The sequence below is a fragment of the Thermobia domestica genome, chromosome 12 (assembly GCF_964235325.1).
Source record: "Thermobia domestica chromosome 12, izTheDome1.hap1.1, whole genome shotgun sequence".
Taxonomy (NCBI): domain Eukaryota; kingdom Metazoa; phylum Arthropoda; class Insecta; order Zygentoma; family Lepismatidae; genus Thermobia; species Thermobia domestica.
In genome coordinates this window covers 102,836,802-102,854,207 of record NC_137465.1, presented here as the reverse complement: position 1 = coordinate 102,854,207, position 17,406 = coordinate 102,836,802, and the positions used below count along the sequence as shown (strand labels likewise).

The following is a 17,406-nucleotide window of genomic DNA, read 5'->3' as shown; positions in this document are numbered from 1 at the left end:
CATATAATTCCATTTTATAGAACATAGTTAAGGTCTGAGATATCCAATCATACAAAATTTACTATGAAAGAAAAGGAGAACACTAATCACATCAAAGTGTTCTAACAAAGAAAGAAGCTAATAAGTAATTTTTTTTAAAAAAATATTCTATTTAAACAAATACATTTTCATTAGTAAAATTAGTTTTGTAAAAATCGGTCTTTTACTCTGCAGAATTATTAACTAGTAATTTTCACATATCGACTGGATAACTACATTTCTTATTGTACTCACCTGTACATTGTACCGATCTTCCTACGAATCTCGTGGAGAAAATATGGTTCACAAGGACGTCGTCTCTTACTTTTTTTGTGTTTTAGATTTTCTGCAAGAGGCAACCTATGGGCATAAAATTATAACTATTAAAAGACATGGGTAAGATTAAGAATATTGATACCGGTTGCTATCTTTGGTTTTTCTTATAGCGTATTCCAGAACAAAGTTGAATAATAATGGTGACAACGCATCCCCTTGTTTCAGGCTATTCTCGATTTGGAAGCTCGTGAAAAAACAATTTTCGTACTCGGAATTTACTTTAGGATTCATTTAAACACGTCTTAATTAATCTAAATAGCTTTTTTTAATATAGTATACCAAATTCTGTAAGAATGTTGTACAATGTTTCCCTCCTAAGCAAGTCTAAAATCAATAAATAATGGATGTATCGGGTATGAATTTCCCACTTCTTTTCGTGTATTTGTCGAATGGTGGTAAACATCTGATCGATAGTTGAGCTACCAAATGCTTGCCTTATTCTTAATTTTCTCGCTATTTGCCAGAGGAATTTATGTAATAGTGATAACTGTCAGTCTGTGCGTCCAGAATGATCTGACACACAATAACAAAGGATTCGACTAGCATTTAATGAAAAATGGAATACATAATAATTATATTCAAGCTCGTATTGAATAATTGCAATAATTATTTGCCTAAGAATAAGTAGCGACTAGGGTAATTACTTGTTTCCTTAACAACAACAAAAGTAGGCCTACCTAAATCTATAAGTTTTGTGAAAACTTTAGATTCATATCTATATATATAAAAGAGAACGTACAAATCCTTTGTCCGCTCATCACGCTAATACGGCTGAACCAATTTCTTTTATTTTTGGGGGGTTATTAGGATTTGGACCCTAGATGGTTTTTATCATATCACTTTAATTTTCAATTACCAGTGTCTTGATATAATTGACCATTCAGGTGTCCATTACGTACAAATCCTTTGTTAGTTCATCATAGGTATAAAAATAAACGTATTTATATGCAACCCGCATGACCGTGTCACTCGGCGGGTTAACATAAATGACAGGCGTTATAATGGTTTTTATCATATCACTTGAAAGCGAAAAAGTAAAAATTATCTAAGTAACAAAGTTTATTGCGTTCCGGGGTGACCGCAGCGAAGCGGGGTGAACGCTGCTAGTCAATATATAAAATAACAACTGTTATTTACCTCTTAAATTCATTTATTCAAAGAAATTGAAAATCAAAATGTAATGTTCCTGTAGAGAAAATTTTCCTGCTAAGTACGAACTGGGAACTCTCCCCTCTAATTTCACTAAGATAACCTCACTAAGATAATCTTTATGTTTTTGGTTCTCTAAGGTTCTCTGAGGTTACTTGCCCATCAACTAGCGTCTGTGTGGTTATGACAGTAGCGGTTCGTGATCTGTACACGCACCGGTTGCAATGTTGCAATATCAAAGATATGTAGGTACGCGCAAGCAGGGACGAATTCAGGGATAGTCCGGGGGAATGTCTCCCCGAAGAAAATTTATTCCCCCAGGAGAAATTCAAAATTTCAACCACAAAATGTAGAAATTACTTCACCCAAACTCCCCTTTCCCCTGAGAAGTTCACATTCTACCCATGTGAAAATGTCTGAATTCAACACTGCGCGCAAGTGTTCCACTCTCCCAACATTCTTGAATCTTATCCAAAAAATATTTAGGAAATATGAAGAGGAAAGTCTTTTAAGCTCTATTTGTATATTATTGATTAAAGTATATCTCTAATATTGATTTAATATATAAGCTATTTCTTTTTTAAAAAACAACCACTATCAATGTATATCTATACACTATTTATATACAAAACTTCTACACTCGTGTTATTGAACAAGAGATAAATCGAGTATATAGCAGGGGCGGATCCAGGACCGACTTCTGGGGGGGGCGGTGGGTTGTCATAATGCTACTTTTAAGGACTCCAAATTCTGGGATGGATTTTATTTATATATATAAAACAAGAAAGTTTCCTCTCCGGGGGGGGGGGGGCGATCGCCCCGATCGCCCCCCCTGGATCCGCCCCTGGTATATAGCATGTACTGTAAGCCATGAATGATGGCGTTAACCCAAAAAGAAGAAAAAAAAGCAACAAAATTGCATATATTCATGCATGCAGTTAAACAAAATTAGTTATATAAACTATGCATTATTTTAAAATGGAAGTTCTTTCTTTGTTCTTTTCGAGCTTCAAATTTTTCTATGGCTTCATTGAAATCTGAAATGCTGCTCGCCAAATTTTTCTGAATAGAGTGCATCGCTACCGCAAATATTTTCCGCTTTCTTTTCTTTAGGGTACAGAAACACCTCTCTCCTCCGACAATATGCATTTTGTTAGCATTTCTTTGTATGAATATAAGGAACAAAAAGTCCATTTTCAGAAACCACGCATTTTTGTCTGCTATTCTACTATAAAGAAGTATGACATCTAAGATGTTTTCCTTCGAAAATTAATAATAATAATAATAATAATAATAATAATAATAATAATAATAATAATAATAATAATAATAATAATAATAATAATAATAATAGTTTAACATTCCAGCAAATTAGGCTAAATAAGACAGATGAGTATTGGAAGTGAATGATTTGATATTAATTTTTTATTCTCTCCGCCGAAATCGAACACGGGATCATGTGCACGAAAGACACAGAGCTAGGAATTAGACCACAGTGGTAAGACATTTTCTTCTTCGAGACTCGATCTTCCCCCCACCCCAGAATAGGATTTTTTTTTTATTTTAAAAATAAAACTTAACCCAAGAATTTTCACCTTTGTATTATAAATGTTCAATAAAATCTATTGACTTCGAACGACCGCTACCCAAACTTTCAGCCTAGATCCGTTCCTGCTACTACCAGACCTGTATTTGTTCTTTGCAAGTTCGTGTTTTGTGAATAACTTCTTTCTTCCGAGCGTATGTATCTCTCTCACCCTATCAATTGAGTCAAGCGCTGCCAAGTGGAGGAATTCGTAACTATTACAAAAGCTGACCAGTTGCGGTAGAAGGTACAACCAGTACAACTGAAAGAAGGCAATACGGGAAGATAGGAGCGATGCAAGAGTAAATCCACTTCCCCTGTTAACAGATAAGAGCTCGCTGCCATATGCTCAATGTTACTGCTTCCAGTGACAACGCTCTCTGCAACTGGAAATGTAAATCACTTTCAGTTTTTTAATTATTTTTTTAAATGCATCAATACTGTTTTGCGCTCAAGAGCAAAGGTTTATTTTTTACTGATACAGTACTTTAATACTTAAAAATATTTTTAGTATTAAAAAAATATCCAGTTGCACAACCATGCAACATATAGTACCAGCCACCGCTGGGTTATGAAGTGTGGATTTTAATATTTGAATATTCTATTTTTATCTAATAGATTGAATTTGGGAACGGCAGGGAACAATTGTTCTCCTGAGTTTCAGAAGTCCATACTTTTAAATCTACAGTATAGTATAATGATATAGTAATAAAAAACGGAACTCTTCTTGCTCTCCGTGGAAAAATCTGAAGTGACGTTCCTGATTTGATCTTATCGTAATGTTATCATAACAGAAATGTCATCTTGTTTCAGGGGCGGATCCAGGACCGACTTCTGAGGGGGGGGGCGGTGGGTTGTCATACTGCTTCTTTTAAAGGCTCCAAACTTTGGGATGAGTTTTATATATATATATCTATACAGGGTGCGGCACGTACATCCGGCCCGTAAAGTGTACACATAAAATGAAATGTAATGTATTGAATATGATTAACTACAACACATAAATGAAATGTAATGTATTGAATATGACTACTCATCTTTACAGCAGGTGCTGAAAGTGTCCTCCGCCCACTTCAACACACATGTGAGCACGATTGAGGAGATTCATATATACCCTTGTCAGCTCTTGTGTTGTAATGCTATTGGTGACATCCTGGATCCTGGTCTTGAGTCCTTCAATTGTGTGTGGATTTGTTTCGTATACTCTTCCCTTTAACAGTCTCCATAAGTAAAAGTCACACGTGGACAAGTCTGGTGACCGAGGAGGTCACAAGCCGTTGCTGATTGTCCTCTCTGGTGTAAACATCTCATGCACAAGGGACAATGATGCAGCTGATGTGTGGCATGTTGCACCGTCCTGCTGAAAGTAACATAACTGACGCTCCTCTTCGGTCAAGTGTGTATAAAACTCCTCCAGGATTCCCATATACACGTCACTGTTCACTGTCGTCTCAAAGAATATGGGCCCAGTAACGCGTATGGCGGAAATGGCACACCAAACACCAATCTTCTCATCATGCAAGGGTAGCTGGTGGATTGTGTGTGGATTTTCTGTCGACCAATACCGGTTGTTTTGGGAATTTACGTACCCAGACAGGTGGAACCACTCATGATGAGCATTAGTGGATCCAAGAAACCACTGGCAATATTGCTCAACAGCCATGAACAGAAATGCACCCTCTTCTGCAGGTCAGGCTCCTTCAGTTCTTGCACAACACTTATCCGGTACGGTTTTAACTTCAGTCCCCTTAAAACACGTCTGCAACTTCTCTCACTCGCATGAACCTGTTGACTCAATCTCCTGGTTGACTTTCGAGGACTTCTTGTCATTATCTCCTCCACCTGCATCTTTAATTCAGGTGTGCAGACAGATGGTCGTCTGTTCCTGGGAGCATTTTGAACCGATCCTGTACACCGCCATTTTTCAATCAATTCCTGAATGGTGCTTTTTGCTGGCACAGAACGTCCTGGAAATTTCTCCCGAAACAAATTCTTTGTTTTCACAAAAGATCCAGTGAGAATAAACCCTTCAACAATGGCAACACGCTCGGGTATCGAATACGGCATTATCACACACTGACACTCACCCGACTTAACACAACGAGGCCTTTTTCTCAACTGGTTTCGACAAGTTTCACTGGCTGCGGCTGCACGTGACTGCTGCAGGTCACGTAAGTCGACCCGACCTCGACACGCCATCTCTTGGTAGGAAGGTAGATTATTTAAGTGTTGCCAAAAACACAATATACCAGAATATTAGGACGGGCCGGTTTTACGTGCCGCACCCTGTATATATATATAGATATATATAAAGAGAAAGTTTCCTCTTCTGCCCCCCCTGGATCCGCTTCTGTCTTGTTTCTAGTATATATATTTTATTGTTATTATGCTATCTTGAAATCAGTAGTGTAATTTCAGATTTGGCCAAGAGAGAGGCAAGAATCTCCACCGATAAAGAATTTTGTGTTCTTATTACTGTATTAATGTACAATTTTCCGCATGTCTTTCTCAAACACAGTGGGGGGGGGGATGCGAAATGCTCTCCAAAATCACGTCCCTCTTAAAATGACGTTCAAATGATTAATGGAGGGCACTTAGTCTTGCAAGAGAGAAAACACCTGTGACAATTTAAGAAAAGATTACTTGGTAACTCTAATGCAACTCATGAGAATCACGTCTTAGTTTATAGAAATCTGGTGAAATTTAATATTTACGACCAACAGTTCTGTTGGTCTGTGTGCAGAAGCCCTAACTCTGCATGTGAAATACCTAAAGATCAATTTAACTAACAGGTAGCAAACGTATGTTAATTTACACAGCTGAGAAGACTGAAGATCACAGTTGATTAACATATACATACATATATATATATATATATATATATATATATATATATATATATATATATATATATATATATATATATATATATATATATATATATATATATATATATATATATATGCACATATATATATGTATATATATAGGCCTGGCTTGGATCTACAAACATAAGATTAGAATCTTTAACGAGAACTGTCAAAAATACATGTCAGGCAACTAATCATTGCAATTTTATTATTTATGTGTTAATCAGTTATAGCATCGGAGATAAACATAAATATTTATATTATTTACCTTCCTTTGTTTCCAAATATATGATCATCATTTATATTAATTGCTTCTAAAACTTGTTCAAAATCTTGCTCCCGTTTGGCAGTATTCGATACGACCATATTCATTGGTAATTTGGTTCCAATCGCTTTAAAATTGAAGTTGTCAGTACAAGTCTTAGGGGCTTCGTCTCCTTCTCTTGGACTTTGCTGCAAAATTGAACCCTTTAAAAAAAAGAATGAAATAATGGGTACGTTATCAACCATCACTTACGAATTATTTCAATCTCAGGAATTAGATATATAATTCTAATCCGAAACTAAGCTTGAACGCACAACAGAAAATTACACCAAATTTAGAAGCCACATATTTGTATCTGGCATTATTATTTGGAAAACGAAGATAAACTTTAGTTTTTGTAAATTAACTTCAGTGTATAGATTCCCTTCCCTATGATCAAAATTGCGTAAATATTATAGTCATTTCATAGCATACTGCATTCAAAGCAAGTGCTTAAAGTATGAAGATGTATTAATTTCTAAGTTGAGATTTTTTATTTGTACTCTTTAATATTTCGTATATACAGGTAGTCTAAAACCACTAAGCCTTTTGCACAAAAAATGACGTTAGCGTTCCATATTTCAGGGTATTTGAGTTGCAGTGGACTAGATCTAACGTCATTTGACAGCTGACAGTTGAAGCAAGTAGATGTACAAAAAAGGTTACATTTTTGAGACGTAAGGGAATACGTTGTGAAGATGAGTAAACTTTTTGCAAAGCTGTGCTATATTTCACAATTTTATTTCGATAAAGGTGTAAATGCTGCACCGGGCCATGAATAAATTTGTGTTTTTTATGGGCAAGATAGATATCAAAAGCAATGCCCAAAAGTTGATTTAGTTGCTTTCGTTATGGAAAACCCGATGTCCAAAATACTTGTCGCAGTGAGTGACCCATTACAGAAAAGTGATTCAATTTCTGGCAAAAGTCAAGCAAGACTGGTACGTCACTAGTCATGACATCCCCAATAACTTAAGCATCCATTACACTAATCAGTATTAAACCATTTAGAGAATAATAGATACAAAAAGAAGTTCGATGTTTGAATGGCAATTGATCTGATTTTTAAAAAATACTCGAATTCCTGTCTAGGATAATTCCATTTCAAATCATCTAGAGCACTGTGCTTCAATGTCTCAGATTCTCTTCAAAATTTTTTCATACATAAACACCAATGAAATTATGCTAAATTATTTTTTCCCAGTTTTTTGGATGAGAAATAGGCCAAGGAGAAATTTTTGAAAACTCTGAATTTTGCGCCAACTTCACTTTCTGGCACTCTGCATCATGGAACTGAAATGACTTCCTTATTTTTGAAGTTATTGAGCTCATCCAGGTATCAAATGAAAGCTTAAGTTTTGCCTTTTCAGTAGATTATAAGAAACTTTGCAAAAGGTTACACTGTCAAACATTAATGGGCATACAAAGCAAATTTTATGGTTTTTTACAAACTGTGATATTGCTCAAAAGTTACAACTATCATCTTAACACGTACATGGTATGGTTAAAAAATAAAGAGGGTGTTTTTGTATTTTTGTAATTATATTTTTTTAATATTTTACATGTACGGAAATACACACTTTTAAGTTTGGTTACAAATTATGTCTTTGCTTGTAAGTTACAACCATGAAACTTTTGAAACTTTTTAAATAGAATCATCTTAGCACTTACATGATATGGTTAAAAAATAAAAAGGGTGCTTTTGGTATTTTTGTAATTATTATTTTTTTTTAAATATATTTTACATGTACGGAAATATACAGTTTTAAGTTTTGTTACAAATTGTGTCATTACTCGTAAGTTACAACTATGAAACGTTTGAAACTTTTTAAATAGAATCGTCTTAGCACATACATGATATGGCTAAAAATAAAAACATTGCTCTTGATATTTTTGCAATTATTATTTTTTTGGTATTTTACATGTACGAAAATATACAGTTTTAAATTTTGTTACAAATTGTGTCATTGCTCATAAATTACAACTGTAAAACTCCTGAAACCTTTTTCATAGAATCATTTTAGCACATATATGATATGGTTAAAATATATATAAAAAGGTGCATTTGGTATTTTTGTAATTATTATTTTTGTACGTCATAGTGCAATTAATAAATAGCTCTTGGCCTTCTATATTCTACTGGCCAGAAAATGAAGATTTTTGTTGGTTACCTTTGGAAAATATCATCTGGGAAGTTCCTGTTCCATCTCTTTTAAAGTGAATCAGCCCGGACTTACGCAACTAAAAGCAAAATTAAAAAAAGACATCATATCATCAAAAAATGAAAAGAATGAGCTGTGAAATATAGGACACAACATTTTGTATGCAAATCTATGTAATTTTAAGAAGTATTACCGGTATGTATGGTTATTGTTTTCATCTATGTACATTAGTCTATAATAGGGTTTGAAATAATCACTCAACCCCTTACATTGCTAGGCCTATATTTTCTATTCACAAAACCGCAAAATTATTACAAAAAAGGTATCCCTTTTTGTTATTTAATCATACCTAGTAAATGCAAACTAATACCATAAAAAGTTACAAAAGTTTGATAGTTGTAAGCGATGGTACAATTGGGAAAAAAGTTGAAAGTCATAGTTAAAGTACAAAAATATAATATTATGGTAATACTAAAACTACACATTACACGTTCTATTTTTAAGCATACCTAGTATTTACTAAGATGATTATTTAAAAAAGTTTTAAAGTGTGACAGTTGTCACTTCAGAGTAGGAATGGCCAATAGTTTCCGGAATCGGAAATTTCACTTTCCTGGATTTTTCCGAATTCCAGATTTCTTCCGAAATCGGAATTTTTCTGAATTCCGAAATTTTCCCGATTTTACTTTCCGGAATCCGGAAAGTAAAAGTTCCGGAATTGGTCATCATTACTTCAGAGGAAAGGCATAGTCTCTTAACAACATTAAAACTATATTTTTGTACATTTAAAACACAAATAATAATAATAATAATAATAATAATAATAATAATAATAATAATAATAATTGCAAAAATACCAAAAGCATCCTTTTTATTTTTTAACCACATCATGAATGTGATAAAATGATTCTATAAAAAGAAGCTTCAAAAATGTCCCACTTGCGACAGTCCTACTAGCGGCAGGAACTGTTAACTGTCCTATGAGCGACCGATTCGATCTGTTAACTGCTCTGAATCACCGATTCGTTCATACTAAGATAATGAAAGAAAATAAGGTTCTCTCTTCTTTAACTTGTTTCATGCTAATGTGATTTAAGAACCTAACAAAATGTACTATGAAAAATTTCGCTCTACGTGAATTTAATACGTGAGAATGCTCTCATTACATTAACAATCTTTTATACATTTTTCCTAATATTATATTTTTGAATTAATTTTTATGAATACACACTATATCGAGGGGAAAACTAACTAAATATTTAGAGTACATTAGCCTTTAAATTTAATGTTAAAATGATACGGAGCATAAGTTTAGATTGAATATGTTTATGGCATAAGAAAGAGATCAGAAAGAGATAGGGGCGCCATAAGAAAATTTTGTAGGGAGGGGCATCTCCATTGTTACTGTATTACGTCTGGTATATCTGGTATTTAATATACGTGGTTTGCTATATTATATATACATTTTCGTGAGCAAGGGGGGCGATCCCTGACTTCCCATCGGGCGCCATGGAAAGAGGGTGTTCACCACGTAAGGATATCAAAGAAATCTTAAAACACGGTGTATTCGAAGAAATTATTACACAAGTTACAAATCTCTCGCAGGACTTACAGTTGGTCTAGTTATAAGGGATTATTTCAGATTGCTATACGACAAGCTTTTATGTATATGTCAAAATAAGGGAGGAAGGCAAATTAGGCAATTAGTTTACGTTTTAGTAGCTTACAATAGGAGGGAAGGTAGTTTAAAGAGTTTGTTTACCTTTTAGATTGTTTAGAGTGAACGGCAATGTAATTGGTGGGATTGGTTGAGAATAGCCAATCAGGTGTAAGGGATCTCAAAAGCTGTCTTTTACCATTGATATTTTTTAAAATTTTATTCACAGTGTCTTAGGAAGTTAAAAAGTAGATAGTTGGCGAAACAGTTACACGTTTAAGTTTTTCAAAATAAAATATATTACTGTCCTTAGTGAGTAATTAGATTTGAATCAAATTAAGTACAGAAAACAGAGCTTTTGAAGAAAGGGGATATTACAACTGGATTTTCAATAATTACATAGGAATATACTTTTCATGGAAATATCCCTGTTGTCTCGTTCAGTTATTTGATAAGTTTCATGTCAAATCTAACTCAAAATTGAAATAAGATTTCACAGTAGAGGAAAAATACATTTGACGAACAGTATTACTGGCACGTACATATTTCATACCAATGTTGTTCGGGCGCTAATAACGCCAGAGGCAAACATATTTTACGAGAAGGAATCATATCATCTTCCATTATCTTAATGTAAAAGAATCAGTCGCTCATAGGATAGATAACAGTCCCTGTCGCTAATAGGACTGTCGCTTCTGGGCCAAATTCCATATTTGCAACTTATGAGCAATGACACAATTTGTAACAAAACATAAAACTGTATATTTCCGTACATGTAAAATTAAAAAAAAAATACCAAGAGCATCCTTTTTATTTTTTAACCATATCATGTATGTGCTAAGATGATTCTATTTAAAAAGTTTCAAAAGTTTCATAGTTGTAACTTACGAGCAATGACATAATTTGTAACAAAACTTAAAATTGTATACATATTTCCGTACATGTAAAATATAAAAAATTATAATTACAAAACTACAAAAAAACACCCTCTTTATTTTTTAACCATATCATGTACGTGTTAAGATGAATGTACAAGAAACATTTCAAAAATTTCATAGTTGTAACTTTTGAGCAATATCACAGTTTGTAAAAAAAAAAACATAAAATTTGCTCCGTATGCCCATTAATGTTTGACAGTGTAATCTTTTGCAAAGTTTCTTATAATCTACTGAAAAAGCAAAACTTAAGCTTTCATTTGATACCTGGATGAGCTCAATAACTTCAAAAGTAAGGAAGTCATTTCAGTTCCATGATGCAGAGTGCCAGAAAGTGAAATTGGCGCAAAATTCAGAGTTTTCAAAAATTTCTCCTTGGCCTATTTCTCATCCAAAAAACTGGGAAAAAATAATTTAGCATAATTTCATTGGTGTTTATGTATGAAAAAAATTTGAAGAGAATCTGAGACATTGAAGCACAGTGCTCTAGATGATTTGAAATGGAATTATCCTAGACAGGAATTCGAGTATTTTTTTTAATCAGATCAATTGCCATTCAAACATCGAACTTCTTTTTGTATCTATTATTCTCTAAATGGTTTAACACTGATTAGTGTAATGGATGCTTAAGTTATTGGGGATGTCATGACTAGTGACGTACCACTCTTGCTTGACTTTTGCCAGAAATTGAATCACTTTTCTGTAATGGGTCACTCACTGCGACAAGTATTTTGGACATCGGGTTTTCCATAACGAAAGCAACTAAATCAACTTTTGGACATTGCTTTTGATATCTATCTTGCCCATAAACAACACAAACAACACGACCTCGAGCCATTTCTGACGCGGTTGATTGCCAATAATGAAAAGTAGATACGTTACAACAAATGTGCGAAAAAGATTGTGGTCGAAGCAAGAAGCTTCACAGTCTGTAACAAAACCCACATTGACGCCCAGGAAGGTTATACTGTGCTATTGATAGGATTGGAAGGGCATCATGCATCACAAGCTGCTGTCGTTGGGCACAACAATATACTCGGACCTTTAGATGAAAGTCACCAAAGCCGGGCCTCTTTATTTCTGAACTATAAAAATGAAATGAAATGAAATCTTTAATTTTTACGTCTCACAGTTATGCCGACTAGACTAAATGTGACGCTAATGATGAGAAATGAATAAAATGGTGGAATAAAGAAAATGGGAGGAAACGGGAGAACCCCGAGAAAACCCACACACACGGTGTTTCTCCACCACAAAGCTCACTTGGCGCAAGCAGGGATCCCATGCACCAGAAGTGAACGTTCTACTACTGAGCCACCACAACTCATGCATTGGACCGTATCTCTTTGTATTTCATTGAAATAATATCTTTGGTATGTTGTCAAACACTAGACATTAGTCAATGCAGCATATAGCTCATAAGAATTTGCTGATGAATTATTTAATGAAAAGTTACGAAAATAGCGTTTAGGGAAAAGGTCCCCAAAGTCGGACCCCGGTAATGACTGACATGAAAGTCACAAATAAAGTATCAAAATAGCACAAAACTTTATTTTACAAATACGATACACATCTCTGAACAACATAAAAAATTCACGATACACTCTTAAGTCAAATGAAAAATAAAAACAAACCTCATTAGTCGTCTTCTTTACGACAGAAGTCAAAAATGTACATCTCACGATCATTTCCCGTACATGCATTGTGTGCCAACATAGCACACATCGTACACTATATCCACAATTCATTCCTGCTATCCATAGAGAAGTTCTCTCCACAAAACAAGCAATCAGCATCATTGTCGTTGGGCATTCCTCCTTGTGGCATATCCAAGTTGCTGTCTCCGCTAGAAATAAATGAAACGTAACCATTCTCTGAACCGTCGTCGTCCCAATCACGAACTGTGCACATAAGATCTCTAGTTCGCTTGTTACATCCTCGTGTTTGTAGTACGTTGTCTTGAGATGTAGGGCCAGCCTTAGGTAGTGCGGGGCCCGGTTGGGAACATTTTGCGGGGCTCTAGGTTTACAACTAATTTGCACTAAAATCTGTAGAACCAATATATATATACGAGGGTTGGGGCAAAAGTCATGGCAACTATTTTTTTCTTGAAGATACCAGTCCGGTTGGAAAATGTGACATATGCAGACGAAAGGACAAGGTGTTATCTACATGTGTGGACAATGAATAGCACTGAAATATCGTAACACACTTATTTATTACGGTAGTATACAGGGCAATATGGCCTTTACGGTGCAAAAGAATAACAACACAGTACACATACAGTTGACATGACAAACCTGGGTCTAAAGTCCCTTAAAGTAGTCCCCTGCTACTTGCACCATTCGCTGCCAATGATGTGGGAGGTGCTGAATACCATCCGCCTCAGTATTTGCCGCACCATGTGTGAATCGGGTCAATTGTTCGCGCACAGCATTAACAATGTTGCAAACCGCCTATCACGTAGTGGTTCCTTAATCTTTCGAATGAAATCAAAGTCATAGGGTGAAATGTCAGAAGAGTACAGTGGGTACTCCAATTCTTCCCATCCTTAACGTCGCATTAGCTGCCCTACATACTCTGCTTTACGTGGTTTTGCATTGTCATGCAGGATTATTGCACTGTCCACAAGATCCGGACGTTTCTCTCGATCGCCACGTCGTACCTGTCGCACCAGGAAGTCCCTGAAGTACTGTACGGTCACTGTTCTGCCGTGTGAAACAAAGTGGTAAACAATGACACCCCTGACGTCATACGCGACGATCACCATCAATTTGACTGGGGAAGGATTCTGACTGAACTGCTTGCTTGGTGATCCAGCCTGTCGCCACTCCGCGGACTAACGCTTCAGTTCTGTTTCGTATGCCCTGGTCCAAAATTCATCGATGGCGATTATTCGTGACAAGAATTGATCGCCGTCCTGCTGCCAGCGTGCAAGGTGGTCGGAGCATATTCCATAGCTCATCCACCTTTGAACTTCCGTCAGTGCATGCGGTGCCCACCGCAATGCGATTTTGCGTAATTGCAGCTCATTACGCAATATCCTGTGAACGGTGCGTTTCTCGATGCCACTTGCTCCGCCAACTCCAGTAGCGTCAATCGTCTGTCTTCATCCAGGAGCTGCTCGATGACGGTACGTGCCAAGTCGGTTCGCACACTGACAGGCACACGTTGTTCATCACTGGTTGACACACGTCCTTGCTGAACCTTTTCTTCCCGCCGTGCTACTATCCGGTATGGTAGGGCATTATTCCCGAGGGCTTCCACTAATTCACTGTGACATTCCATCGCATTTATCCCTCGGAGAACGGCTATTTTGATGTAAGCGCGCTGCTCAACACAGGTTACTTCCATCTCGCACGACACTCACCAACTGACTGATTTCACAGCCCTCGCTGTGCTACTAGTAGCTATTGCAGAGCCATCTGTTGTTCTGCATACACACTATGCCTGCATAACTTCCACATGACACATAGAAGTTTGTGATCCGCTCACATATCTACAAGAAAAAAAATAGTTGCCATGACTTTTGCCCCAACCCTCGTGTATATATATATATATATATATATATATATATATATATATATATATATATATAGCGCTCTCCCTGGTGGTCTACCTACTTCACTTTATAACGTTTTTCTGTCTGTAAAATGTTCTGGTGAAAACGCTCACCCTGTTCATTGTTTATAGCAGCTAATTTTTCAAAGAAATAGCTCCAATGGAAATGCAGACACCGGACAGTGAAAACCTATTTCACCCTTGTGCCTCGTAATTTTTCAAGAAGGTTCTGTACTAGTATTTCATAATTTTCTTTCCTTACAAGCGCACCTATCGATGACAAAATCTAGTTTCATGACCAAACTTGGCAGACAAGTTTGGAATATCAAGAAAAGAGCATAAGCAAAATTTAAAGTGCTTCCATCCATAAAGGCGACCGCAGTAGCCAAAAACCTGATTGATCAGACAGAATAAGCCATAACAGTGTGTTTCAATGGAAAATTCAACTTTATTCGTAAAACGGGTAAAGGGATGAAAAACAAAAAAACACATTAACCGACACCGGGAGGAAGTAGACATCTATTTGAGGGTATGCTTATCATGGACGCCATCTTGAAGTCGGCCACCTTGTATCTCGCTTGACTGTTTTTAAATAGGAAGGGGGTCATGTAATATATGAAATTGAGCTAGAATTTTACGAGAAATACAATGGTAAAGACTGTTTCCATAAATTTATATTTGTAAGACATAATAAAATGCACACTGATATGAATTCGTTGGTCCAAAGATTTCTTAGCAGCTGTATCTTTTGAAAAGAATTCAAGTCAGAAAAACCTAATGTACGCTAGTGAGAACATCGTAGGTAGCTATTTATGAAAGGTATAATCAGCTTGAAATCGTTATCGACGGCAGACAAAACGAAATGGTGATGAGACTATCACAAACCTTAAGGAACTGATATAAGATAGATCATATATTTTCCATTGGATCATTCGAGTCAGAAGACAAACCTTCATAAGCAGCCACATATTCAGTACGCACTAGTATACATTCGGTTTTCCTGACTTGATTTTTTTTTTAAACACACCCACGGAATTTTTCGCAGGAGAGGGCAAAGTTTATCCTCTGGTTTTGTATTTTTAATATAGCTATAATAAGAGAAAGGGTATGCAAAGAAGTCGAACTGAGGCTGATTTTTTAGATACCATATTGGTATTCACAGTAGTATAACACAGGCACGTAGTCAGGATTTCGTAAAAGATGGGATCTAGGGATGCGCACGAGTCGAGACACACTTTGTAAAATTCGAGACGAGTCGAGACAAACATATTTCTCGACTCGAATTTTCGAATCGAGACACGAGTCGAGTCGACACAGTTCGTAAAATTCTCGACTCGACTCGGATGTCTCGAAAATCTTTCTATAATTTTTAATATTATTTTTAAGAAAGTACTCATTCAGAAATACTCGGCACGAGGATTTCGGAAACGGCAGGACTTGTCAGGTGTTCGAGGAGTGCTGTGGTGAATGTCTTGAACAAGTGGCGAAACCAAGGGGCAACGACGTCCAAACGTCGAGGTGTTGGGCGCCCCCCACCTCATTACATATGTCGGACGTTGTAGGCTGAGGAGACTAGTAAAACAGGAAAGGCAGCAAACTGCTTCGGAACTAACATCAGAGTTTAATGTTGGGCCAAGTAAAATTGTGTCTGAACTAGTGTTGTAAAATTTCCGGAAATTTTGAATCTGTTGGTAATAAACCGTTTTTTCGATTTCTTTTCGAAATAATTGTAAACTGAAAATAATAAAAAATGTTTGTATTAGGTTAATTTTACTAGTAATAATATCCTTTTTTTTTCAAACGCGTGAAAAATATGTCCAAAAATTTCAATATTGGGAATATTAAAAAATAGCACTCGAAAATAAAACTATTCCAATTATTATATGTATTAAAATATTTGATTTACGCGTATATGATTGTCCCCACAGAAAAGTTTATATTTTTGTCTCCAGTCCTTTCGACAATGAGATATTGAACCCACAAGTGCTAGGAACGTGCCGTTTTCATTGGTCGATTCCAAATTTTGTGCAAATTGTTCAGTTCTAATGAATATTTAAACAAGTATGGCCATTAGTTCTTTATTACATTTTTAGGGTACACTGGAAGTACCGAAATTTTTGAAAAAGTAAAGCTTCATACCCCTACGAGTTATATATTCGAAAATCACATAGTTGTATATAGGGGTTGTATATCTCTCAGGTGCTTGTTTCATGGCCAAATGATAAGAAAACGAAGGATAACCATTTCTCCAGTCTAAGATGAATCTTCATTCTTTGAAGAGTTTTTCTTTAATGAACTCCGTATTTAACTGACATAATTAATTGTGTGTGTAATTTATTTACTTATTACATAATGCATGCAAAAAGAAAGAAAACACTGGCCATATGTGAATTAGAAATTCCATGATATCCCTTGCCGAGTTTTATGAAGGCGTTCTTCACTTGTATCTGTAAAGGGACATGTACAGATATGAGGAATGACAAGGAGATTCATGCGCTGTGTAGAGAGCGAAGGTTCAGCTAGTTGAAAATTAATAGTCTGCACTTATTTCTGTTATGTCCTTTATTCGTGGATGTGCATTAATTACAGAAGTTACAGTTACATACAAGCCTACCAACATGAAGTGTTCTGTTGCAACAAATAGGTCTCTTGAATAAAACTGAGTTCTCAATATGCTCTTTGGTCTGGTGAAGTTTCGTTAATTTTAACCAAATTACTTCTTAAGAGAAAGAGCAGTAGGCAAATTTCACTAATACTCATGCACTAAAACATATAATTACGCTTAATTAATTTCTTAACTATATATAAAACTACAGGAGCTGACATAAA

The 17,406-nt window shown here is 35.7% G+C and overlaps 1 protein-coding gene across 1 annotated transcript in view; it reads right to left on the bottom strand.

Annotated features, from left to right (window-relative positions):
• LOC145666561 (uncharacterized) overlaps nt 1–17,406 on the bottom strand; it is a 107,905-nt gene that overhangs the window by 14,683 nt on the left and 75,816 nt on the right. The window contains exons 3-4 of the mRNA XM_081733903.1: nt 6,227–6,426; nt 274–378 (exon numbers count right to left, since the gene is read on the bottom strand). Coding sequence (XP_081590029.1) covers nt 274–378; nt 6,227–6,426 — 305 coding nt within the window. The remainder of the gene's footprint in view (nt 1–273; nt 379–6,226; nt 6,427–17,406) is intronic.